This window comes from Erpetoichthys calabaricus, chromosome 3 (assembly GCF_900747795.2).
Source record: "Erpetoichthys calabaricus chromosome 3, fErpCal1.3, whole genome shotgun sequence".
Classification (NCBI taxonomy): domain Eukaryota; kingdom Metazoa; phylum Chordata; class Cladistia; order Polypteriformes; family Polypteridae; genus Erpetoichthys; species Erpetoichthys calabaricus.
In genome coordinates, this window is record NC_041396.2 from 18,976,042 (window position 1) to 19,003,655 (window position 27,614).

A 27,614-nucleotide genomic window follows, 5' to 3' on the forward strand; every position below is an offset into this window, starting at 1 on the left:
TGATGAAAGTAAATTTTGCATTTCCTTTGGAAATCAAGGTCCCAGAGTCTGGAGGAAGAGAGGAGAGGCACAGAATCCACGTTGCGTGAGGTCCAGTGTAAAGTTTCTACAGTCAGTGATGGTTTGGGGTGCCATGTCATCTGCTGGTGTTGGTCCATTGTGTTTTCTGAGGTCCAAGGTCAACGCAGCCGTCTACCAGGAAGTTTTAGAGCACTTCATGCTTCCTGCTGCTGACGCACTTTATGGAGATGCAGATTTCATTTTCCAACAGGACCTGGCACCTGCACATAGTGCCAAAGCTACCAGTGCCTGGTTTAAGGACCATGGTATCCCTGTTCTTGATTGGCCAGCAAACTCCCCTGACCTTAACCCCATAGAAAATCTATGGGGTATTGTGAAGAGGAAGATGCTGAGTTTCGCTTGCTGCCTCCTGACTCTGACTCCACGAGCTATGGCGGCAGGCTCCTTTTAAGCTGGACCCAGGAATACCTCTGGTGGCACATTGTGGCTTGATGGAAGCACTTCCGGGTTGTATGGAAACCAGGGAGGTCTTCCCTTGGCAACTCCCTCTGTCATCACCCAAGCGCTACTACAGGGCTGCTCTTCTGGACTCCAGTTCCTATGCAGCCCTGAGGATGTCCAAGCTGGGACTACTTGCCAGGAACACTGCCACCTATTAATCTGGGGGATGAACTGTTCCCAGGCCTCCGGCTCTCACCATTCCATCCTTCCTTCCGGTATCACAGCCAGAACAGGAATTATAAGGTGCCCTGGCTGGGTAGTGCCCACAATCTGCTCATCCATCCATTAGGGCTGGACAAGAAATCTTCTTCGATCCTAGCTGGGCTGACCGTCCATTCTCCTGGATACTTACACCACCCAGGATTGGTCCCTGCCTTGCACTAACTTGATCTGGATTATATTTGTTTGAGAATATTCCAAGGATAAAAACTCTTTTGGAATAACTTGATGTTCTCCAATAATTTTCATAAAATGTGATCAGATCTTCATCTAAGTCACAAGTTTACACAGACACAATGCGCTTACGCTAATAACACTCAAACAATTCTAATCTTTCATGTCTTTACTGAGCACACCCATCAAACATTCTTAGTGTGCTGTGGAAAAAGTAAGTGAACCATTGGGTTTAATAAATGGCTGAACCCCATCTTCAAACAAGAGCTTCAGGTAGCAGCAGAGCAAACCTCCACAATAGTCAGGAGGACTTCTGGGCCATTCTTCATTACAGAACTGCTTCAGCTCAGCCATATTCTTAGGGTATCTGGTGTAAGATACTGGCTTTCTTGAGGTCATTCCACAGCATGTCTAGTGGGATAAGGTGTGAGTGCCGACTCTGCCACTTCTAAAGGTGGATTTTCTTTTTCTGACACCATTCTGTAGTAGATTTACTTTGATGTGATGTTTAGGCTCCTTGTCCTGCTGCATCACCCAACTTCTACTGAGCTTCAGTTCACCAACAGCCTTACTGACATCAGACTGACACTTTACACTTTACCGGGCCAAGCTGACATCCTCAGAGTGAACACTTGCACAACAACAAACACTAATCCCACCTCTTTGAGGAAGCTGGTCTCTGCGTCTCAGTACCCAATTGGATTCTTCGTGTGTTATGTTTTAGGTCCTTCCTCATTTACCGAAATCCGATTGGATCGGCCGCGTGATATTTCACAGGTCCCGCCCTCTCTGTCTTGTGTGACGCGTCAGACGGCCTTTGAAGCATCTGCTTTGAAGCATCGCACCATGCCCCGCGCATGCGCACTTCACCAGAAGACACACACGGACACTGGATGCACACAGGGGTTTTATTAAAGAGGATAATTGCCGCTTCGAAACAGCACAGTTTTGTCATGGGCACTGTTATTGTGGGAGCAACAGTGTCAGACATTGTGACATTGTGGTGGAGATCTATTCCAGAACCACCCAGGAATGTGCAACACATGATGTCACCAAAGCGACAACATAAAAAGCAAAAAAACTCATCCTGATGTGTCTGAGTTGCAGATAAAAACAGTGTGCTGGGCAAATCTAATTCTTGCTAAAACTGACTTTCCAGTATTTGAATTGCTTTGTTTCTTTCGACCTTTAATTTTTTTTTCCTTGTGTTTAAAACAAGACAATCATTCAGTTTGTACTGTAGCCTATGCTATAGTATTGACTCCAGCATGAATTCCCAACTACGTTCTGATCACCAGGACCCATTCATTAAAAATCTCGCTGTCTTGTTCAGACAATCTTTAAACTGATCTTTGCAGAGCTTATAAATTTACTCTGAGCCAGTTCCTTACAACAGACACATTTAATGTTCTTGTAGGTGTGAGAGTGCTGCTCACAAATCCAACTTTAAGCAAAATAGCGCACACCAGCTGACTGGTCTACTGGATACTGTCACATATGTAGACTTAGTGTGCCTTTTAAGGAGACTGGTGTTAAGGGAACATGGTGAACCATTTAGCCACCTCCCAGCCACTGCAAAATCTTCCTTCCTGCCCTTAGATCTTAAGAAAATGGAGAAGCGTTTAACTGAAGACATCCAAAGCACTACAATTTAGGAGCTCTGCTGAACAGCCAATCGGATTGCATTTCTATGTCACATGACTTACACACCAAAACCTCCGAGAAGGATCTGGCTGTGGCTCACGGCACTACACAACACTCCTGCTACACATGACAGTCGCCATTACTCCTGAGTAAAATAATCTCACAAAGCCTTCACTTTACCCCAATGTAAGATTTGTTTTATGAGAATGAGACATGACTTCAGCGTGTCGAGAAAGACCCACATGACTGGGTATGTTATTCAATGTCACTGATGTGTAAACAGGCGGCACAGTGGCGCAGTGGTAGCACTGCTGCCTCGCAGTAAGGAGACCGGGGTTCGCTTCCCGGATCCTCCCTGTATGGAATTTGCATGTTTTCCCCGTGTCTGCGTGGGTTTCCTCCCACAGTCCAAAGACATGCAGATTAGGAGCATTGGAGATCCTAAATTGGCCCTAGTGTGTGCTTGGTGTGTGTGTCCTGTGGTGGGTTGGCACCCTGCCTGGGATTGGTTCCTGCCTTGTTCCCTGTGTTGGCTGGGATTGGCTCCAGCAGACCCCCATGACCCTGTAGTTAGGAATATAGCGGGTTGGAAAATGGATGGATGGATGGATGTAATGAATTATTATTATTATTATTATTGGATATGTGAAATTGATTGGCTCATCAGCAGAGCAGAGTTGGGTGGGGGTCTGCAGCTAGACTCTATTGAGAAAATGACTGGGAAGAAGAACAGTGGCCACACCTCCGGCCCCGCCTCTGTCCTCTACTGCCCAATCAGAAAGTCAAAGTTTAGTTTAGGACCTACAAGGCTGAAGACACATCAGTTTAGCTGAAGAACTGTGATTCTTTGCTTTTCATCTTTCATTTGAGTAATCTTTGCTATTAACCAGAGATTCCTACCGTTGTTTATATACTCTACTTTTCTCACTTTTTTAAATACAAAATAAAAATAATACATTGCTTTAAGTTTAACCATAATAATAAAACACATTTACTGTCCATTCACTGTAGAAGTTAGATTCCTACCTTTTGTGACAGTTAGATGGACATTGAAATACTCATCTAATCGAAAAGAAATATCCACTGCACAGATGTAGTCCCCAGTGTCCTCCAGTTTCAGGTCCTTAATAGTCACAGTCATGACATGTTGTATTCTTTTGTCAATCATGGAGAAGCGTCCATTGTTGGCCTCGATTTTGGGGTGCCAAACTCTCATTAGTTCTTCACCAAGTGTCCCAGAGGAACCCTTTACAAAGTACTTGTTATTGCTGACATGTGCCCTGTCATATCCGCAGTCAAAATTCACACTTCCACCTTCAAAGCCATACACCCTCTTCTTCGTGGAATACGCTGCCGCACCTGGAACTGCACAAAAAGAAATGAAATTGGTTAACTTGGGCTATGGGATATACCCCGGATGGTCAGAAGAAGACTGATGGGGCAATAAGATGATGTCTCCCCAAAAAACAACTGGTGAACTTCTTCATAGAAGGATAGTTGGCTTCTCAATTACATATCAGAAATCAGGCCAGTAAGGTGGACAGGCTTTTTGTGGGCTAGACGATGAAGTCTCTCACCATCACTCGTATTTTAATAACTGGATGGGAAACCGATGCAGCTTTATGGCAATTTTAGATTAGGCAGGGTTTTCAAATGCAGCATTATAATGGTTTGTATTCATAGCTGCTACATCTTATAACTTTAGGGAGGGAAAGATCAGGCGTATCTCCCTTTGAAATTGTGCAAATAAAATAGACCTGGCTTTAACAATTCCAAACACTACAGTACTTATTCTTTAAAGGAAAATGATATTTTCTTCAGCTGCAACTTACTCCACATTAACTGTACTGAAGGTCGAGAAAAAACTTTAAACTCATGTTTTCATGGAGAGCAAAGCTCCTGGTACAAGGGTCTTCAACGGAAACCAAGCTTGAACAACAGCAAACACAATTCAAACCATCCACTCAAATAATCTGGATGTGAGCATCAGTAGGCTTTGTGCCCTAGGGACCAAGTTACCCATACTATTCTATAACATTTCAATAATTATTTACCACTCTGATGATGATCTTTCTGATCATAAAATAGGTCATTACGATAGTAAATGACAAGAAGAATTCATCATTAATTGCAGAGCTACGGTATTTGAGAGTTCCTCTAGAGCAGAGTTCTCAAACTCCAGTCCTGGAGGGTCACAGTGGTTGCAGGTTTTCATTCTAACCCTTTCCTTAATTAGTGACCTGTTTTTGCTGCTAATTAACTTCTTTTAATTGTAATTGACTCGCTCTTTGAAGACTCCGACCACTTAATTGTTTCCTTTTCCTTAATTAGCAGACAAAAGTGAGCTACAAAACGAGCCAAAACATGACCAGCAAACTGTGTCCTTCATACAATACCTGAAAATAAAGAATGGTGAAGGTCTTAGTAATGTTGATCTGCTCAGGTCCCCCAAAACATTTTAACGGTGGTCTTAGAAAAGAGAAAAACAACAATTTCAGAAATGTCTGCTATTGCACAACGAGAGCAGCAACAAACCTTGGAGTTAAAAAACGGGCTTAATTAACAACAAGACTCAGAGCCTAATTAAGCAACTGCTTAGAGTGAAATTGATTGGAGTTTGAGGCCCTGACTTAGTTGGTCTTCTGTTGGCTCACTCACTTCTCATTTCATTTCTGTTTGTGTGCCATTCAGGGAAGAAACCAAGAAATTCAGGGGAAATCTTAAAAAAACAAAACAACTTACAGTCGACCGTCATTTATCGCGGTTAATCAGTTCCAGACTCTACCGCGATAAATGAATTTCCGTGAAGTAGGATTCTTTATTTATAAATTGAATATCGTTTTGTTCACCCCCACTGAATTAAAGCTGAAAGTCTGCACTTCAACTGCATCTGAGTTGTTTCATTTAAAATTCATTGTGGTAATGTACAGAACCAAAATTAGAAAAATGTTGTCTCTGTCCAAATATTTATGGACCTAACTATATATAAAACCCATAAGGTCACCAATACTGACTCATTACATAACCCTAATTGAGTCATCTTTCCTGCCAGTATTCACACTGGAAAAATATAAAAACAACTGAGGTGCACCTGTAAAGCACCAGTGATTGATACTCACTACGGAAAGGTGCTACACATATTACAAAAGGTTTATAAAAGATACAAAAAAACATTTCACTACTAATGTATGGTGTGACTTGAACTGAGTTGCCATACGGAGTTGGCACTGTAAAAATATAAAAACTGCACCTCCAGAGCTCCTTTGAATGTGCAAAATATAGGATTGACTACTGCAATGTGGTGTTCGCTGGGTGTTCAAATTGGCCTTAATAAAGCTTGTGGTCAACTCAAAACACTTCTGCAAGAATTATTACAAGAACTAGAAAGTATGAACACAAAACACCAGTTCTACAGTAGAGTCATTACACTGGCTTCCAGTTAAGTTTAAGGCAGATTTCAAAATTCACCTTTTAACATTGTCGAAAGGCGCTATATTGGCACCCAACCCTGCACAGAGAGACACGGAGGCACACGTAAAAAGAAAACAAACTTTTGTTTTCTCTTCAGCTGGCGGCCACGTCTTCCCCATGTCCCTCAGCCCTAACACACACACTCTTCACCACCACTCCTCCTGGAAAGAGTTGTCCTCCTCCTCCCGACTCTGGCTCCTGGAGTGGTGGCTGCTGGCTCCTTTAATAGCCCACCCGGAAGTGCTGCAGGTGCTTGATAACCTGCATCTGGCTGCACTTCCAGGTGTGGCTGCATTACCACCCAGACGAGCTCAGGAAGCCGTGCACCTTCCCCTGGTGGTGGCCACAGAGCCCAACAAGGCTGAGCTCTGGAGTCCCATTAAGCATTCCGGGGGAAGTAGTATGCCGCCCACGGCTGTTCCCCAGGAACAAGTATCGAAGGGGCGTCCCGGCCAGGCATGGGCACCGGCCATCCGCTACAACATATAAAGCTTTAAATGACATAGACCCTGCTTATTTAACTGGACTTATTTACAAACATTAAGATCTCAAGATGCTGGCCTGCTTATAATTCCAGGAGAGAGTGAGCGAGAGAGAGGGAGGTTGGGAGCAATTGCTGATGGCACATTGCCACACCCACCACATAACAAACCACCTGGATTGGGACCCAAGTGCAAAGGGTGACAACTCAGCACCACACTGGAACAGTGTGAGGTTTTTTATGGTGGCTGGAGTGCCAATCCTGCCACCAAACCACAAGATTTCCCTGTAAATTGGAGGACCTGCTTGCAGGGCTGGATGCAGATTAACGTCACACCCAGGACGGAGCAATTGCAGGTTAAGGGCCTGACGCAAGGGACCAATGGAGTAGAGTTACTTCTGGCATTTACGGGATTTGAACCAGCAAGCTTCTGATTGCCAGTGTAGATTCCTTGCCTCAGAGCCACCACTCTGTCCTGATTCCAAGGATTAATAAAATAACAGTGGGAGTTCAAGCTTTCCACCACAAGACCCCAAAGCTGTGGAATGGTCTGCCTGCCACTATAAGAGATGCCCCCCTTCAGTTTCAGCTTTAAAATCAGGCTGAAGACTCACAATTTAAGTTTAGCATACCCTTACTAGAGCTGCTGATTGGTTGTGCATACTACACCTCTGTCATTAGTCATTAGCACTAGAACATAATTAATATGATATTTATAAACTGTTACTAATTCTCCACCATTCTGTGTCTCTTCTTGGTATCCTCGTGTTTCACTTGGTGCCACTGCTTTACTGCCAAGTTGTTTGCCTGCCTATGAAAATAAAGATAAAGGAGCATTGGAAACATCAGGTAGAAGGGTCCTTTCATCTGATTGGCCACTGCAGCACTGACTCAGATGTAGAATGGCCAATGGGGGGAGGGGGGGCGGCTTGTTGGCCGAGGTCTCCGGGACTCTGACTGTGTCTGGCTTGTCTGATGCCTTTTCTACAGTCTGGCTGTGGTTCAGATGGACTGAAAGGCCTTCTCTTATTTGTCAGATTTCTTATGTTCTTTTTTGGTTTAGTGTTTCTGCAATGTGAACAATAGTAGGTGAGATGCAAAGGGGTAAGGCACTATATGAAATACAGTACATAAGGTCACCCACACAATGTCCACTACTGGTTTACTGTATAGTTCTGAGTTAGCAGTGAAGATTGAGATTTTAACTTCATGTTCTTTCCATGTCTGTGTGGGTTTCCTCCGGGTGCTCCGGTTTCCTCCCACAGTCCAAACACATGCAGGTTAGGAGCATTGGCGATTTGTTCCTGCCTTGTGCCCTGTGCTGGCTGGGACTGGCTGCAGCAGACCCCCTTGACCCTGTGTTAGGATATAGCGGGTGGGATAATGACTGACTGACTTCATGTATTCCACTGTGAACACCATTAAAGGTGCTTTATCAGTAACAAGGACAGGTGAGATGACTCACTTAGGGCACCTTTGAAGCACCCTTGAATGTGGTCAGTATGGAAGGAGTATATGAAATATGCAAGGTGTTACGTGTGTGGGCATAAGAGACAGTGTAAGGGCTCAGGTGATGGTAATTCTCCACCAATCCAGCGGGTGGTGCTGTGTGTTAATGTTCTCTCTTTTCCTCCCTCTGCAGACCAGAAGATTGACAGCTCCCCTCCACCAACCTTACTTCCGGTGTCCATCTTCCTGGACCCGCCTCTTCCTACCTAGCTGCCAGAGAACTGAAAGTCCCACCATCTTGTGCAGTCAGAATACAGGACACCAGTCTCAGAAGACTGGTGTGATAGATTAGAGGTCTCCGTGACCCCTTGAACCCTCAGACTCGACTCCAGACACCAGGTAAAAGTCCAATAATTATATTTATTAGGACAATACAGTGCACAAAGCACCCTCCTCTCCACAATACTCAACAATAAACAATCAATACTCAATCCTCCACACTCCCAGACACTTTGCCACCCTTCCTCCCAGCTCAGCTCAATGTCTGGGCGTACCCATGAGTCCTTTATACCCCTTGACCCGGAAGTGTTTCTCCCTTCTGTCCATGTGATCATGAACACTTCCGGGTCAGATAAAAACTCCTTTCTTCAACCCGGAAGCACGTCGTTTCCTCTTGTCACATGATCATGACGCACCTCCCGGTTATAGGGCAAGTAAGAGTCCGGCAGTCTCCCCACAGCGACTCCTGGTGGTCCCCAAGGTATCCAGCAGGGCTGTGCATATAAACTACAAAGTCCATGAGGCCCTGCTGGAATTCAGGGAACGTCCACGCTGTTGGGAAAGCTCCATCTGGCGGCCTGGGGGTGAGGGCTGGAATATTTAGCCGGCCACACACCACACTGGATATTGCATTTTCACACACTTTATTTTGCTTTAAATTATTTTTAATTATACAGAGTTTGCCCTAACACTCTGATTGTCTCAGTTTATGTTATTGCAAATGTCACCCACATAATAATGTCCACTATCAATTGGATGCATGGCCCTGAGTCAGAAGTAATGATTCACATTTTAACTTGAAATATTTTAAACAGCTCACTCCCACAATGAACACCATTAAAGGTGCTTTACCAGTGGTCAGTATGGGAGGACTACATGAAATACACAAGGCCACCCACACAATGTCCACTACTCATTCACTGTGTGGCCTTTTTTTGTTTGCTCTGAATAGAACTAAGTGAGCACGACAATGTCATGTTTGGATTCTGTCATTTGATGGACACACTTCATAAAACATGCGTCACTTGTTAATTCCTGATTGTCCTTTTTTCTTAACTTTCTGACGCTTGCACTTTGGGAGCCCACTGTAAGATGTAACACTGGAGCTCCTGACCATAAGTAGCAGATTTATGGAGCTTGGCTGGAAGTGGTGGGCAGATGGTGCAGGGGGTTACGCACATTTGGTCAGATGGAGCTTCTATTTTGAAGCTAATGCTGACTGGCATTACATACCATAAGTAAAAGAGCTAAGTCAACAGAAAAGGGCACTCGTGCCTCCAATACTTTATTTGTGAATCAACATTTGCCAAGATATTGTTTCTATGGCAACAGATTGTATATGTCTATTCAAATCCAAGCGGTTTCACAAAACAGACATTTATAAATTGCAAAAAAAAAATTATGCACATCATAAGCAGAAGAGTGAAGCTGTGCATTTTTTCAAAATGTGCACATCTTTTTTATGAATTTGCCAGGCTGAGAAATGGGAAGTGAGCCACTCTGAGGAAGACACAGGGAGCCCTCTTTAGTTTAGGTCAATTCAGTTCACTTCTCCATGCGTTAACTACACATATCTGGACCTCCCAACATCAAGCTTCCAGCCCAAGTAGTTCACAGGTTCCAGCAGGTTTCATGCAGCGGATGTCAGGGCTATCATTGATCTTCTTCCTATCATATAATCAGTGCCTTGAGCATGGGAAAGGTGCTATATAAATAAAATGTATTATTATTATTATTATATAATCAGCTTCTGCAATTTGCTCCACACTCAGCACATGTTGCAGCTGTTCTTTTTCTCTCTGCCGTGTCACCTGCTCAATCAATTTGCCTATATATTTGCCCTGATAACTTTATGGAGGTTGCCTCCAACCACTTCTGTTGCTTTACTAGAGTGTATCATATCATAAGCTTTCAAATAAGGAAAGATTAAGGTTCTAGCCCAGGGGTCCCCAACTCCGGTCCTAGAGGGCCGCAGTGACCTGTTATTGCTGTTAATTAACTTCTCTTGATTTAGTTGTAATTGACTAGTTTTTTAAGATTTGTTCTCCTGAATTTCTTCATCATTCCTCTGAATTGCTTCATTTCTTTCCTTAAATGGTACCCAAGAAATAACAGACAAAAACAAAGAATAATGCACATAATAAAAAAAGAAACATTAACATGAATAAATGGCACAATAATATACAAAACAGACAAGAAACATGCATTTGAACCCCAGCCAGGAGGGAAATGCCGACTGAAACATGACAATGGAGAGGTAATCCCTTGCAGGGCTGACACATCTACTCAGTTCTACGTGAAGTGCGGTGCTGTGCGGTTCATGGCTGATGAGGCGCTGTCTCCTTCTGAGTCAGATTTACAAATATATGAACCACAAAGAGTAGCTTATTCACAATTCATTTGGCAGCTTGCACATTGACTACTGGTTAGGTTTCATATTTCATCAGCATTCTTTACACACACATAGGTAAGGTACATATTTGGCTAAGAAAGAATGTTACATTTATAGCGGCGAGAGAGAGCGGAGAGAGCGCATTTACTCCTCACCCTCCATGTGTTTTAAATTTGCAGTTGCAATTCCACAATTCATACTCATTCAGGGCGGCACGGTGGCGCAGTGGGTAGCGCTGCTGCCTCGCAGTTGGAAGACCTGGGGACCTGTGTTCGCCTCCCGCGTCCTCCCTGCATGGAGTTTGCATGTTCTCCCCGTGTCTGCGTGGGGGTACTCCGGTTTCCTCCCACAGTCCAAAGACATGCAGGTTAGGTGCATTGCCGATTCTAAATTGTCTCTAGTGTATGCTTGGGGTGTGGGTGCGTGTGTGCCCTGCGGTGTGCTGGCACCCTGCCCAGGGTTTGTTTCCTGTGTTGGCTGGGATTGGCTCCAGCAGACCCCGGTGACCCTGTGGTTGGGATATAGCAGGTTGGATAATGGATGGATACTCATTCAGTACAAATAAAAGTATAGAGTGGTGTACCACAAAAACGGATTTCAATTTTGACCTTGATAGAAATACTTAGTTGTTTTTAAAAGCTTTTAATTCTGATGCTTTAATCAATTTTAATACAGACTGTTCAACAAAAGGATAACAAGAAAAACAAAAGAATATTTTATCCATCCATTATCCAACCCGCTATATCCTAACTACAGGGTCACGGGGGTCTGCTGGAGCCAATCCCAGCCAACACAGGGCGCAAGGCAGGAAACAAACCCTGGACAGGGCGCCAACCAACCGCAGGGCGAGAATATTTTATTTAAGGTCAAATTTTAGTTTTTAAATATTGGATTGTTTTTTTCTTAGTCTGATCCCATTTTTTATAAAATGGAAAACCGTTTATTGTCTTACTTTTATTTGTAAATGAAGTCCATATGCCTATCCTTCTCCATGAAAATCTCTGTCACTTTCTTGTAAAAGTCGTCCTTATTTTCCTTTAATTTTAAAAGTCTTAATCTTCCATTTTGGCAGTCAGTCGGAACAAAAAAAATAAAATAAACGGAGCGCTGCAGTGCACTTGACTTTCTGATGTCGCTAACTTATCGGCGCCTCTGTGTAGAAGAACAGCAGCAACGAGCACCTGCTGGGCTCACATGCGCCCCCTTCAGGGCATCACAATACTGTCTGCCTCACCTTGTGCCTTTTCATTGCGGTTTTATGTCCGATCAGAAAGACTAAATATGTCACACACATTCATTAAAGATATTATCCAGACTGTGGAAAGTCAGAGTGTATAATAAACGTGTCTGCAAACATTATATTGGCGACAGACAGCAACAGGAACGCACCAATTGCATGTATCTACCCAGTCCGAGGTGAGGTGAGGGTTGTCGCTGCTGCACCTCGCGTTTCTCCCCTGTATTCGAACAGGCAATGCGCACATTCAGCGATTTTGACCAAAAAAATGATGTAAAGCACAGACCACTGGACAATTTTATTTTATGTTATCATTATTAGTTTTTATTTACTTTTCATGATGACTCCCCTCACTGCATGTCCCTGTTCTACTGGGTATATCCAATTACAATTTTTGTTTAAGTTCAGTGCTTAAAGAAGACTGCTTGTACCCTTGGTCGTAATGCCAGGCCTGCATCAAAGCTGCCTTGCAGCCAGAAATAAAATGCTCTAAACTTGCAGAGTTGGCAAGTCTCTTCTGAGCTGTATGACAGGGCCTTCATTTGTAAAACTTACTGTAATTTCGGGCATTAAAATACACGTAAAAAAACATCAAAATATCAGATTTATAAAACCTGGCACACGCAAATTTCTACTTTGTTACCTTAAATCACAATCATCTTGTAAATATGCGCTCGCCAACACACCTCAAACCCCGCCCAGTTCCACACGAAACACTGCCATATATGGAGCATGCTAATCAACTTCATACATATGCAATCAGGATGCAGGATGCTACAGACCTTCATTGACAGGTAGTGCAGCCACATGACACATCCAGTAGCGCGAGATAGAAGTTCTCGTCTCTAAATTAGAGAGTTGTTCAAGTTGGCCTAAGCGCGGGTGTCAGCAACACTTGTAAATACGTTAAACGGAAACATGTTACTGCTGCTGTAAATGTTGTGAGCTCCGGTCGCACCATGCCTGAAATTGAAAAAAAAAAAAGGTCCGATCTCGGTCGACGAAGCAGATCACCAGCAGCAGAGTATATGCAATGGATGGAAGAAAAAAACAAACATCTACGCTTTCTGATTTCGATATGCGAATGGCATCTGTAATTGGAGATGCCCTTCTATGTGACATTATGCCAGAGCAGTCAGTCTCATCTTGGTATCACAGATGTCTTGAATGTTAATGGAATGTAACTGCAATATGAGCGCATTAAAGTGCTCCGATTACATTAGGAAAACCGGACACTACTGCAAATTGACTTTTTATGTTGGTACTAACATGTCATGTGCATATACACCCACACCACATGAAAACTGCATGTTGCAATTCAGTTAAAGGCTTCAAGCACAGCAGCCATGACAGAGTGATACTTGGCCGAGATATTCCGGACATGTCGGCTAGTTCACTGAGAAATAACAATAGGAGTGTGAACTTACGAAAAATAAGTTCTTCAGTGCAAATGCGTAGCATTGGTCCTCTTAAAATGGAACTAAAATACGATCTCTGCATCCTATTCATTGCATTTGAGCTTTAATATGTTTGTCACGTCAATGCATATTGTAATAACCATAGACATACAGTGCATCCGGAAAGTATTCACAGCGCTTCATCACTTTTTCCACATTTTGTTATGTTACAGCCTTATTCCAAAATGGATTAAATTCATTTTTTTCCTCAGAACTCTACACACAACACCCCATAATGACAACGTGAAAAAAGTTTACTTGAGATTTTTGCAAATTTATTAAAAATAAAAAAATTGAGAAAGCACATGTACATAAGTATTCACAGCCTTTGCCATTGAGCTCAGGTTCATCCTGTTTCCCCTGATCATCCTTGAGATGTTTCTGCAGCTTCATTGGAGTCCACCTGTGGTAAATTCAGTTGACTGGACATGATTTGGAAAGGCACACACCTGTCTATAGAAGGTCCCACAGTTGACAGTTCATGTCAGAGCACAAACCAAGCATGAAGTCAAAGGAATTGTCTGTAGACCTCCAAGACAGGATTGTCTCGAAGCACAAATCTGGGGAAGGTTACAGAAAAATTTCTGCTGCTTTGAAGGTCCCAATGAGCACAGTGGCCTCCATCATCTGTAAGTGGAAGAAGTTTGAAACCACCAGGACTCTTCCTAGAGCTGGCCATCTAAACTGAGCGATCGGGGGAGAAGGGCCTTAGTCAGGGAGGTGACCAAGAACCCAATGGTCACTCTGTCAGAGCTCCAGAGGTCCTCTGTGGAGAGAGGAGAACCTTCCAGAAGGACATCCATCTCTGCAGCAATCCACCAATCAGGCCTGTATGGTAGAGTGGCCAGATGGAAGCCACTCCTTAGTAAAAGGCACATGGCAGCCCACCTGGAGTTTGACAAAAGGCACCTGAAGGACTCTCAGACCATGAGAAAGAAAATTCTCTGGTCTGATGAGACAAAGATTGAACTCATTGGTGTGAATGCCAGGCGTCACGTTTGGAGGAAACCTGGCACCACTCATCACCAGGCCAATACCATCCCTACAGTGAAGCATGGTGGTGGCAGCATCATGCTGTGGAGATGTTTTTCAGCGGCAGGGACTCGGAGACTAGTCAGGATAAAGGGAAAGATGACTGCAGCAATGTACAGAGACATCCTGGATGAAAACCTGCTCCAGAGCGCTCTTGACCTCAGACTGGGGCGACGGTTCATCTTTCAGCAGGACAACGACCCTAAGCACACAGCCAAGATATCAAAGGAGTGGCTTCAGGACAACTCTGTGAATGTCCTTGAGTGGCCCAGCCAGAGCCCAGACTTGAATCTGATTGAACATCTCTGGAGAGATCTTAAAATGGCTGTGCACCGACGCTTCCTATCCAACCTGATGGAGCTTGAGAGGTGCTGCAAAGAGGAATGGGCGAAACTGGCCAAGGATAGGTGTGCCAAGCTTGTGGCATCATATTCAACAAGACTTGAGGCTGGAATTGCTGCCAAAGGTGCATCGACAAAGTATTGAGCAAAGGCTGTGAATACTTATGGACATGGGATTTCTCAGTTTTTTTATTTTTAATAAATTTGCAAAAACCTCAAGTGAACTTTTTTCACGTTGTCATTATGGGGTGTTGTGTGAAAAAAATGAATTTAATCCATTTTGGAATAAGGCTGTAACATAACAAAATGTGGAAAAAGTGATGCGCTGTGAATACTTTCCGGATGCACTGTATATAGATAGACACTGCATTCACTGTGTTGCCCAGTTGACAGGATACGTCAGCGCATACGCCATATTGCAAGTGGCAAAATTTAAATTAATACAGGTGGACATGGAAACCGGGTTTTCTGATGAAAAAACAATAACGTTTAAAACAGTATCGTTTACATACAACAGATTTTGGCGAATCATTTAAATGCAATTATTTATATCCATTTATACACTAATAATGGCAATTATTAAATAATAATAATAATGACAATAACATTATTGTCTCTCTGTCTCTCACTCTCTCTGTCTCTCACTCTCTCTCTCTCACTTTCTCTCACTTTCTCTCTCTCTCTTGTGTGTATTCGCCCCAGCTCGAGGACACTTACAGCTTCTCTGCCTCTCACTCTACAAATTCCCCTGTAGTACATTCTTCATTAATAAAATGAACTCTACGCATATATACGACTGATTTTAAGAAGTTTACTTTATTTGAGCTCCTGCGCTGGTTACATTTTCAAACCCACTTAATATAATTTGGGGGTCTGCAGCCTATTCCTGCAGAATGGGGCACAATACAGGAACCATCCTTGGATGGAATTCCAGTCCATAACTGGGCTTCACCGACATACATGTAAATCAGGCCAGTTTGCAATCACTGTTTAACTGAAACTGTAAATTGAAGATGTGGACCCAAAGCCCCCCCCCAGCCCCCCATATACTGTCTTACTGCTAGAAATATGTGTTTTATATTTTTTACAGTTTACTTTTTGTTTACTTTGATGTGGTTGATTTTTGCATTAGTTTGTGGTTTCTAAAGGCAGAGTGTTGCCGCTGTCAGAAGGTCACTTTCTCGTGCCTGACATTATTTGTGACTTGAGCCCACCAAAAGCACTTCCGTTTAAACATTTTTCCCCCATAGATAAGGTATCACACACTTCTCATCTGACCTTTACAGCATTTTCGTTTGCATGCATACATAATTGGTTTGCGTGCGTACAATCCTGGTTTCATTCACATGAACTATATTGGTTCGTGTCCGTATATTATCGGTTTGTGTTTGAACTATATCCGTTTGTACGTGCATATCACTGGTTTGCATATGAACTATATTGATTTGCGTGTGTATATCACTGGTTCCAGTACGTTTGTTATTGGTTTGTGAGTGAACTGCATTGGTTTTCGGTTGTATGTTATCGGTTTGCGTATGAACTATATTGACTTGTGTTCTGTGTCGGTCTAACAATGGATTTGCGTATGCACTATATTGGTTTCATGCACGTCTTATACTGGTTTTATGTGGGTAACCTGTCGATTTTGCGCTTGAACTCTATTGGTTGTATGTGTGCACTATGTCGGTTTCGCTTATGAAACATATTGGATATAGCCAACCCGTGGCGTAGCATACGCCACATAATCACACCGCTTTTTTAATGATTTTTAAGCACAGGGAAAAAAAATGAACATTTGAAAAATCCGTAATTTAATAAACCCCCAAGAAAAGTAACATTGCAACAATGCACGCTACGAACCAACATACAATCATCGTTCAGTACGCACTGCCTGCTCATGTGCCCGCCCCCAACGCTTTTGTCTCTGCTACAGTCCACATGCACCTCTGAGCCACGTTGTTGTGAATTTCCCATTGGGATTAATAAAGTATCTATCTATCTATCTATCTATCTATCTATCTATCTATCTATCTATCTTTTCATTGTTCTTTGCGGTTCCGGCTGATTTTCTATATATAATCCACCAAGTCACCCAACCATGGTAGTAGCGAGGGGGGGGGATGTGTACAAAAGGCAGGGATTTAATCAGTGCTAGCATATGACCCACACTTACTGGGAATTCCTCGTTCGTGGGGAACAATTGCAAGCCCCAGTCTCCATCACGAATATAGCACTTTAACTAATTTTAAAGTTAACTTTAACTAAAGCACTTTGAGCTACTTTTTCTATGAAAATGTGCTATATAAATAATTGTTGTTGTTGTTTTTGTTCAATGGGGTTCAATGGCTTACCCACGCCTGTTGGGGCCGGGTAGACAAACGTTGATCCATTCAGTGTAGCGTGCGTGCAGCGCCGGACATCCAAGGGCATCACGGACCTGTTAATGCTCAATCTCACGTGGCTGAAAGCCACCTGTTCCTCTAAGAAGTTGGACGCCGACCGGTTGGCGATCGCGTAACTATTTAGCAGTAGGGAGTCTCATTCGTTTTCGGAATTAACCAGACAAATCGCTCCACCAACTAAGAACGGCCATGCACCACCACCCAGAGAATTGAGAAAGAGCTATCAATCTGTCAATCCTCTCCGTGTCCGGGCCGGGTGAGGTTTCCCGTGTTGAGTCAAATTAAGCAAAATTTTTGTGTGGTGAGTTGTTGCGTCCGGGCACATGAGCAGGCACTGTGAATGCCTTGAGAGCGTGGGTGGACGCGTGCCGGGGAATAATGAGTATTTATATATCTTCTTAGATATAGAAAGCGTCTGATTCGGTGTTTGGTGAATTGTTGCAGTTTGTGAGTTGTGATGGTTTTACACTCCAGTACATTGCGGTGAACGTTCTCGTCCCATGCTCTTAGAGTTGGTGGCCATGTCTCTGTATCGGTTCGAGTTGTTGGGCGGTGCTGTGTTCTTTGTATCCCACGGTCGGACGACTTGGTGGATTATATATAGAAATGCAGCTGAAACCGAAAAGAATAATGAAAAGTCAACGTGGCTCAGTGGTGCATGTGTACTGTAGCAGAGACGAAAGCGAGTTGGTGAGTTGTTGCGTGCGGACACATGAGCAGGCACTGTGAATGCCTTTAGAGCGTGGCTGGACACGTGCTTGAGTTGGTGGGCGTGAGTTGGTGGGCTGGGCTTTGTGAGTTGACTGACATGGCTATTTTTTGCGTATCCCCTGGTTGTCTTCCAGCGATTCACATCCGCGACAAACATACCTCTTCTTAGATGGTCCTGCCGCGTCCACCCTCGTTCTTGAAGCATACACACCGCCTGGTCGCAAGAGCAACTCACGGAGACCCGCCCACCAACTCTAAGACCATGGCGTGTAAAACAGTTTGCGATGGTGGACGCGGTCGTGCGTCATAACCGAAAAGAATAATGAAAAGACAACGTGACTCAGAGGTGCATGTGGAGTGTAGCAGAGACGAACGCGAATGATGCCCTGTGTTGTAAGTTGCTGCGTCCGAGTTGGTGGGCGTGGCTCTGCGAGTTGTTGTCGTATCCAATGGTCTTAGAGTTGGTGGGCATGGCTCCGTCCTGCATGCTTCCATGGGTGTCTTGCTTGCGGTGGTGGCGGCTTAGTGAATTATATATATAGATGCATGCACACCCTATCGCAACTCTGTGTATGAACTATATCGGTTCTGCGTGTGAACTATATGGTTGTTCACGTGATCTTCAGCGGAAATGGGCGGGGCAAGAAACAGGAACTCAAGGGCCAGTAGAGTCATGCAGTGTAAAGAGATGCGTTTAAACGGCACTATATATTTTTTCTGCACCATACGTTTGCGAAAGGACTTGGTGGTAATTATTACTATTTAACAGAATTTACCCTTGAGTCTGTAATGAACACAAGGTTGAAGTTAGGTACGTATTCGGCCATCTTCTTATTCGGTCCCATCTACATGCTTTGCTTGCAACCCGCAGCTGTACTTGTTCACACAGTATTTGCAAAACTGTTACTTATTCTAAAGGCAAAATATTCAACATTTACGACAGACGTCTTTATGAAACATAACATTTAGTTACTACTAGTTAGATTTATTATGCCCAACGACCCCCGCACCGCGCCGCACAGACAGGTGAAGTGACTTGCTCAGGGTCACACAGTGTCAGTCTCAGGACTTGAACCCACGAACAAAGGGTTGAAAGTGCAAAGCCCTAACCGCAATGCTTGCACATCTATAAAATGTATATTAATTGACTAAACGTGTCAATTCTTTCAAAAGCTAAACATTTAACATTTAGGACCTGCATGGATCAGTTACATCATATTGAGCCACCTTACCTTTCAGTTTTGTGAAAAGGCAGATGCGTTTTTTTAAGATGCAGTGGAGTTTTGCTCTGCCCAGTGCAAATATCAGGGTGAAACTGACAAAGTATTCCCACTTCAATATCAGATAAATGGGATTTACTGTGATATTTAATGGGCACTGTAAAGTGTTAAATGACGTTGGATCACCTTAATTTTCATAGTTTTGTGACATTGACATGTATAAACTTGTCCAGGAAAGATTCATTTGTTAAATTAGAGTTTAACAATTTTGACCCGTGCAGGACCAAAATGTGGAATATTTATTTTTTCAAATAATGGATCAGTCTGTAATGATGCCGATTAATGTACACGCTGTAGAATATTTTGCCTTGCTGTTATAATAGAACTAGACATTAAGCCCGTTACAATAACGGGCGCTAGAACAGTAGTCCATAAACATTAGTAGGTACAGTCTATATTAAATGGCAAGGGACCTTTTACCTCAATAAATTTTTCCCGTAAAATGCCTGTAATTTTCTCTGACAGTAATACTGGCTTTGCTGTCCGTAATATGCGTTTAATTTTCTGTCACAACGATGGGCAATCAGCAGATTCTCCCCAGCAACTGATGTAATATGCGCTGTAAAAGGCGCTATATAGCGCCCGACCCAGCACAAACTCAGGCAGAGGCACGTACTTAAATAAAACGCTCTTTATTATTTCTTCAGCCGTGGGGCACGCCTTCCCCGTGTCCCACAGGCCCAACACAGTCCCAAAAGCACTTCAATATATAGCACAACAAACCACACTTCTTCTCACCCACCACTCCACCACAAGCTTCGTCCTCCTTCCTCCCAACTCTGGCTCTCTCGAGTGGTGGTGGCTGGCCTTTTTTATACCCCACCCGGAAGCGTTCCAGGTGCTTGATTACCTGGCCCTAATTGACCTTCCGGGTGGGGCTGACGAGTCGACCAGCTGGGCTGGAAAGTCCATGCAGCTCCCCCTGGCGGCCATCCAAGCCCCCAACCAGACTGTGGAGGACTCCATCTCCCATGGAGCCTTGCGCCAGGTTGGGGAATCATCGTCCACCAGGGAGGCTGCCACCAAGCGTCCCGGGGGAGGTACTGAGCTGCCCATGGTGGCTCCCCCGGAACAGATGCAGCAGGGGCATCCCTGCCGGGCATGGGACCCGGCTGTCCTTCACAGCACGAAAATAAATCTACTTTTAAAAGTCATTGTATTTTAATATCATGAAAATTCGGATATTTAGGAAAACTCCTTCAATGACTGACACTTTACCGGGCCAAGCTTCTTAATCGCAAATCTGACATCCTCAGAGTGAACACTTGGACAACAATGGGGAAGCTGGATTCCGCGTCTCAGTACCGATTGGATTTTTCGTGTTTTTTGTTTTAGGTCTTACCTCATTTACCGAAATCCCATTGGATCTGCCACGTGATATTTTATAGGTCCCGCCCTCTCTGTCTTGTGTGACGCGTCAGGCAGCCTTTGAAGCATCTGCTTTGAAAGCATCGCACCGTGCCCCGCGCATGCGCACTTCACCAGAAGACACACACACACGGACACTGGACGCACACAGGGGTTTTATTAAAGAGGACTAGACATTAAGCCTGTTACAAATTAAAGAGGATAAGATGCTGGTTTGCAAAAGCTGTGTGAATAAGTAGCTGACTGCAAGCTTATACTGGGAGTAGCTAGGAGTGAATAAAATGCCAGCCGAATGCGTACCTAACTTCAGCCCTGTGATCATTTCAGAATTTAGTGAAAATACTGGTAAAAATAATTACCACCAAGCCCTTTCACAAACATACAGTGACATGCAAAAGTATTCAATCCCTTTAAAAGTTATCCTAATTTTCTGTATGACAAAAGATTTGTCCACATATTTATCCATTTGGTATTTTTAATGTGAACTCTTGTGTTGTAACAAAATGTTATCAAACTCCAAATAACTTAACTAAAGAAAAACTCCAAAGTGATTGTTTGCCTAAGTATTCAAGCCCAACACATTCCTACTTTGTCAAGAACCTTTTTGCTGTAGTAACAGGCTTCATTCTTTTGGGGTATGTAAGTATTCCCCAGTTCTGCACATTGCTCAGTCGTGATTCTTCCCTATTCTTCTTGGCATTATTTCTAGGTACCCTCTATGTTGGTGGGATGGCATCTCTGAACAGCAGTTTTCAAACAGTGCCCCAGATTCTCAACAGGGTTAAGATCAGGGCTTTGACTTGGCCATTCCGAAACATTCACCTGTCTGTTTTTGAGCCATCCCAGTGTCGCTTTGGTCTAATGCTTAGGGTCATTGTCATCTTGAAAGATGAATCTTCTCCCAAGCTTTAAATTCATAGCAGACTGGAACAAGTTCTCCTGCAATATTGTGTGGTATTTGTGCCCATCCATTGTCCCTTCAACTCTGACAAGATTCTCAGTCCCAGCACATGAAAAACATCCCCATAGCAAGATGCTGCCACCACCATATTCCACTGTAGGTCTGGTGTTTCTTGTGGCATGGGCAGTGTTTGTTTTACGCCACACATTCTGTACCTCTTTGAAGTCTGAGAAAAAAGTTGTATTTTGGTTTCATTTGACCATAAAACCTTCTCCCCACATTTAACTGGAAAAACGCCATATGTGCTTATATGTGGACCATCTTAAGGAATGGCTTCTTTCTTGCCACCCTCCTGTAGAGGCCTGTTTAATGGAGAGCTCTTGAAATTGTGGACCCCTGCACCTTCACTCCAGTTTCAGCCAAAAAGCATTGCAGACATCTGAGAGTGACGGTTGGATTTCTAGTTTCTTCTCTCTCCAGTTGATGTCTAACTCTGATGTTCAGTTTTGAGGGACGGCCTGTTCTAGTAAGAGTCAGGGTGCTGTGATGAACATTCCACTTTCTGATGATCGATCCAGCAGTGCGCAATGGGACATTCAAACTCTTGATATTTTTATAGTTATTTCCTGCAACCTTGTGCATTTCAATAACTTTGTTTCTCACATCAGCAGAATGCTCCTCTCTCTTCATTTTTTTCAGTGGCTGTCCACCAAAGACTACGGCCCCTACGAAGGGGGCTTTTTATATCCAGGGAGAAAGTAGCACCTCATTATGTTTAATTATGACTGTCAAATGTCTGCCACCTTTGTAATTAATTTGTCATTGGTGTAAACCTGGAGCTTCCAAAGCACAAAGGTTTAAACACTTACTGTATGTAAACACTAACTTTGGAGATTTTCTTCTTCAATTAAATGTCTACATAAAATAGTTTACAGGTGCTGGTCATAAAATTAGAATATCATGACAAAGTTGATTTATTTCAGTAATTCCATTCAAAAAGTGAAACTTGTATATTAGATTCATTCATTACACACAGACTGATGTATTTCAAATGTTTATTTCTTTTAATGTTGATGATTATAACTGACAACTAATGAAAGTCCCAAATTCAGTGTCTCGGAAAATTAGAATATTGTGAAAAGGTTCAATATTGAAGACACCTGGTGCCACACTCTAATCAGCTAATGAACTCAAAAGCCTTTAAATGGTCTCTCAGTCGAGTTCTGTAGGCTACACAATCATGGGGAAGACTGCTGACAAGGAGGGCAAGACACAAAAGGTCATTGCTAAAGAGGCTGGCTGTTCACAGAGCTCTGTGTCCAAGCACATTAATAGAGAGGTGAAGGAAAGGACAAGATGGGGTAGAAAAAAGTGGACAAGCAATAGGGATAACTGCACCCTGGAGAGGATTGTGAAACAAAACCCATTCAAAAATGTGGGGGAGATTCACAAAGAGTGGACTGCAGCTGGAGTCAGTGCTTCAAGAACCACCACACACAGACGTATGCAAGACATGGGTTTCAGCTGTCGCATTCCTTGTGTCAAGCCACTCTTGAACAAGAGACAGCGTCAGAAGCGTCTCGCCTTTGGACTGCTGCTGACTAGTCCAAAGTTATGTTCTCTGATGAAAGTAAATTTTGCATTTCCTTTGGAAATCAAGGTCCCAGAGTCTGGAGGAAGAGAGGAGAGGCACAGAATCCACGTTGCGTGAGGTCCAGTGTAAAGTTTCCACAGTCAGTGATGGTTTGGGGTGCCATGTCATCTGCTGGTGTTGGTCCATTGTGTTTTCTGAGGTCCATGGTCAACGCAGCCGTCTACCAGGAAGTGTTAGAGCACTTCATGCTTCCTGCTGCTGACGAACTTTATGGAGATGCAGATTTCATTTTCCAACAGGACCTGGCACCTGCACACAGTGCCAAAGCTACCAGTACCTGGTTTAAGGACCATGGTATCCCTGTTCTTGATTGGCCAGCAAACTCGCCTGACCTTAACCCCACAGAAAATCTATGGGGTATTGTGAAGAGGAAGATGCAATACGCCAGACCCAACAATTCAGAAGAGCTGAAGGCCACTATCAGAGCAACATGGGCTCTCATAACACCTGAGCAGTGCCACAGACTGATCGACTCCATGCCACGCCGCATTGCTGCAGTAATCCAGGCCAAAGGAGCCCCAACTAAATATTGAGTGCTGTACATGCTCATACTTTTCATGTTCATACCTTTCATTTGGCCAACATTTCTAAAAATCCTTTTTTTGCATTGGTCTTAATTGATATTCTAATTTTACGAGATACTGAATTTGGGACTTTCATTAGTTGTCAGTTATAATCATCAACATTAAAAGAAATAAACATTTGAAATACATCAGTCTGTGTGTAATGAATGAATCTAAAATACAAGTTTCACTTTTTGAATGGAATTACTGAAATAAATCAACTTTGTCATGATATTCTACTTTTATGACCAGCACCTGTATTTTGACTTTGGAAATGTTTTGTTACAGCATAAGAAAAAATACTGAATGAATAAATATGTGTACAAATATTTTGTCTTGCATAAAATTATGACAACTTTCAAGGGGACTGAATACTTTTGCACGTCACTGTATGTTTGTGAAAGGGTTTGGTGGTAATTATTTTTAAGTTAGGTGCACACTCGGCTGCCTTTATATTCACTTCTAGCTACATCCAGTATAAGCTTGCAGTCAGCTACTTATTCACAAACCAGCTTCTTCTTCTACTGTATATTAACAGCAAGGCAAAATATTCTACAGTGTGTACATTAATCCGCAAACTGATCCATTATTTGAAAAAATAAATATTCCAGATTTTCAACCAGAATTTGAACGGGTTGAAAATGTTAAACTCAAATTTAACAATGGAATCTGTCCTGGACAAGTTTATATTATGCCAATTAATATACACGTTGTAGATGTGCAAGCATTGTGGCGTAGTGTTTAAGACTGCACTTTTAAACTCTGAGTTCAAGTTCAAGTCCTGATAATAACACTATGTGACCATAAACAAGTCACTTCACCTGTCTGTGCGGTGCGGGGGGCACTGGGCGAATCTAACCAGTAGTATCTAAATGTTGTATGTTGGATAAAGACGTTAGTAAATGTAGAATATTTTGCCTTCAGAATGAATAACTGGTTTCAATAGTTGTGTGAAAAAGTACTGTGGCTGGGTACGAGCAAACATGATCATGGAAGCAAATAAGAAGACGGCCGAATACATACCTAACTTCAGCCTAAATCTAACTAGTAGTAACTAAATGTTATGTTGCATCATAACAGACGTCAATTGTAAATGTTGAATATTTTGCCTTTAGAATAAGTAACAGTTTTGCAAATACAGTACTGTGTGAACAAGTACAGCTGCGGGTTGCAAGCAAGCATGTAGATGGGACCGAATAAGAAGACGGCCGAATACGTACCTAACTTCGGCCTTGTGTTCATTACAGACTCAAGGATAGATTCTGTTAAATAGTAATAATTACCACCAAGTCCTTTCGCAAATGTATTGTGCGGAAAAAAATATATAGTGCCGTTTAAATACAGATGCCTCTCCATGCCACTTGTCTTTACACTCCACGACTCTACTGGCCCTTGAGTTCCTGTTTCTTGCCCCGCCCATTTCCACTGAAGATCACGTGAACAACCAATATAGTTCACACCCAGAGTTGCGATAGGGTGCGCACGCATAACCAATATGTTTCATACGCGAAACCGACAGTGCCCAGATACAGTACAACCAATAGAGTTCAAGCGCAAAATCGACAGTATAAGACGTGCATGAAACCAATATACTGCATACGCAAATCCATTGTTAGACCGACACAGAACGCAAGCCAATATAGTTCATACGCAAACCGATAACATGCAAGCGTAAACCAATGCAGTTCACTCACAAACCAATAACAAATCGTACTGGAACCAGTGATATACACACGCAAATCAATATAGTCCATATGCAAACCAGTGGTATGAACGTACAAACGGATATAGTTCACGCACAAACCGATAATATACGGACACGAACCAATATAGTTCATATGAATGAAACCAGTATTGTACGTACGCAAACCAATTATGTATGCATGCAAACCGATAGTAAATATTCATAAAACAATAGTGTTCACACGTAAACCAATAGATTAAACACAGAAATATATGATTTATGGCCTGTTTGGCCCCTCTATAGTGAATGTGTAATGTGACAAGAAGTGAAGTTAAAGTGGCTGCAACACTTCTATTTTAACTGAAATATCACTGAGCCCGATTAGAATTTCAGACGCCCATCCTATTTTTCCCCGACCCTGACCCCGATCGAGCCCCCATTATCTTCTTACCAGAGATAAGACACACCGCAAACTGCACAACTGTCCACATGTCCTCCTCAGTCGCCACCGCACTGATAAGCTCTTCAGGTTAGGTTGGCAATTAGGAGGGAAAAACAAAATAAATAAGATGAACACTTTGTGTATTTCGTTGCTATGTCAGTCAGCTGGAAATAGGGAACCGAAACGGCTTAACTTGACACTTAGAACAACACGCGTTCACGCATCAATTTCCGTGTGTTTAAAATTAATAACACGTGGGGCATAAAACAGGAAACTAAATAAAGAACATTACATCCATCCATCCATCCTCTTCCGCTTATCCGAGGTCGGGTCGCGGGGGCAGCAGCTTGCGCAGAGATGCCCAGACTTCCCTCTCCCCGGCCACTTCTTCTAGCTCTTCCAGGAGAATCCCGAGGCGTTCCCAGGCCAGCCGGGAGACATAGTCCCTCCAGAGTGTCCTGGGTCTTCCCCGGGGCCTCCTCCCAGTTGGACGTGCCCGTAACACCTCACCAGGGAGGTGTCCAGGACGCATCCTGATCAGACGCCCGAGCCACCTCATCTGAGTCCTCTCGATGCGGAGGAGCAGCGGCTCTACTCTGAGCTCCTCCCAGATGACTGAGCTTCTCACCCTATCTTTAAGGGAGAGCCCAGACACCCTGCGGAGGAAAGTCATTTCAGCCGCTTGTATTCGCGATCTCGTTCTTTCGGACACTACCCATAGCTCATGACCATAGGTGAGGGTAGGAACATAGATCTACTGGTAAATCGAGATCTTTGCCTTACGGCTCAGCTCCTTTTTCACCACGACAGACCGATGCAGAGCCCGCATCACTGCGGACGCCGCACCGATCCGCCTGTCGATCTCACGCTCCATTCTTCCCTCACTCGTGAACAAGATCCAGAGATACTTGAGCTCCTCCACTTGGGGCAGGATCTCGCTCCCAACCCTGAGAGGGCACTCCACCCTTTTCCGGCTGAGGACCATGGTCTCGGATTTGGAGGTGCTGATTCCCATCCCAGCCGCTTCAAACTCGGCTGCGAACCGACCTCCCATGGGCTCACCACCTATGGGAGGGGCCAAGGAGGTCGGGTGCTGTGTGAGTTGGGTGGAAGCCGAAGGCGGGGACCTTGGCGGTCCGATCCTCGGCTACAGAAGCTGGCTCTTGGGAACATTACATTAAGGCACATAATTGTATTTATTCGAGGATTGTTCGCGAACGAACCTAAAAACAGCCGACTGGTTTATTAACAAGCGAAAAAGAAATCACAGGGTACACCGGACAGTTTATAACATGTATTATCAGCGATTTTAAAAGTGACAACATGGTCACTTCCAGTTACGGGCATAGTGTGCTGGGCTATGGGGATCAATAAAGCTATCTATCTATCTATCTATCTATCTATCTATCTATCTATCTATCTATCTATCTATCTATCTATCTATCCTTTAGTGCCTTTCATTATCTATCTATCATATAGTGCCTTTCATTATCTATCTAATATATAGTCCCTCTTTCATCTATCTATCTATCATATAGTACTTTTCCTATCTATCTATCATATAGTGCCTATCTATCTATCTATCTATCTATCTATCTATCTATCTATCTATCTATCTATCTATCTATCTATCTAATATACCTGTATAGTGCCTCTTTCATCTATCTATCTATCTATCTATCTATCTATCTATCTATCTATCTATCTATCTATCTATCTATCTATCTATCTATCTATCTAATATACCTGTATAGTGCCTCTTTCATCTATCTATCTATCTATCTATCTATCTATCTATCTATCTATCTATCTATCTATCTATCTATCTATCGTTGTCTGTCCTAAAAGAGTGTCATTTTGGAAATGTTAGACAAATTGCAAAATATAAAATGCATATTTATATTTTTCCAA

The 27,614-nt window shown here is 43.2% G+C and overlaps 1 protein-coding gene across 6 annotated transcripts in view; it reads right to left on the reverse strand.

The window, feature by feature from the left end:
- LOC114647780 (uncharacterized) overlaps nucleotides 1-25,848 on the reverse strand; it is a 199,827-nt gene extending 173,979 nt beyond the window's left edge. For 2 of the 6 annotated variants that reach the window (XM_051924450.1, XM_051924449.1), the window contains exons 1-2: nucleotides 25,713-25,839; nucleotides 3,586-3,924 (exon numbers count right to left, since the gene is read on the reverse strand). In XM_051924450.1, the coding sequence (XP_051780410.1) occupies nucleotides 3,586-3,924; nucleotides 25,713-25,752 (379 nt within the window). In that variant the 5' untranslated portion in view covers nucleotides 25,753-25,839. Of the gene's footprint in view, nucleotides 1-3,585; nucleotides 3,925-25,712 lie in introns of all 6 variants that reach the window. The other 4 variants (XM_051924448.1, XM_028796410.2, XM_051924451.1 and 1 more) reach the window with 3 other exon arrangements.
- Between the last annotated feature and the right edge of the window lie 1,766 nt (nucleotides 25,849-27,614).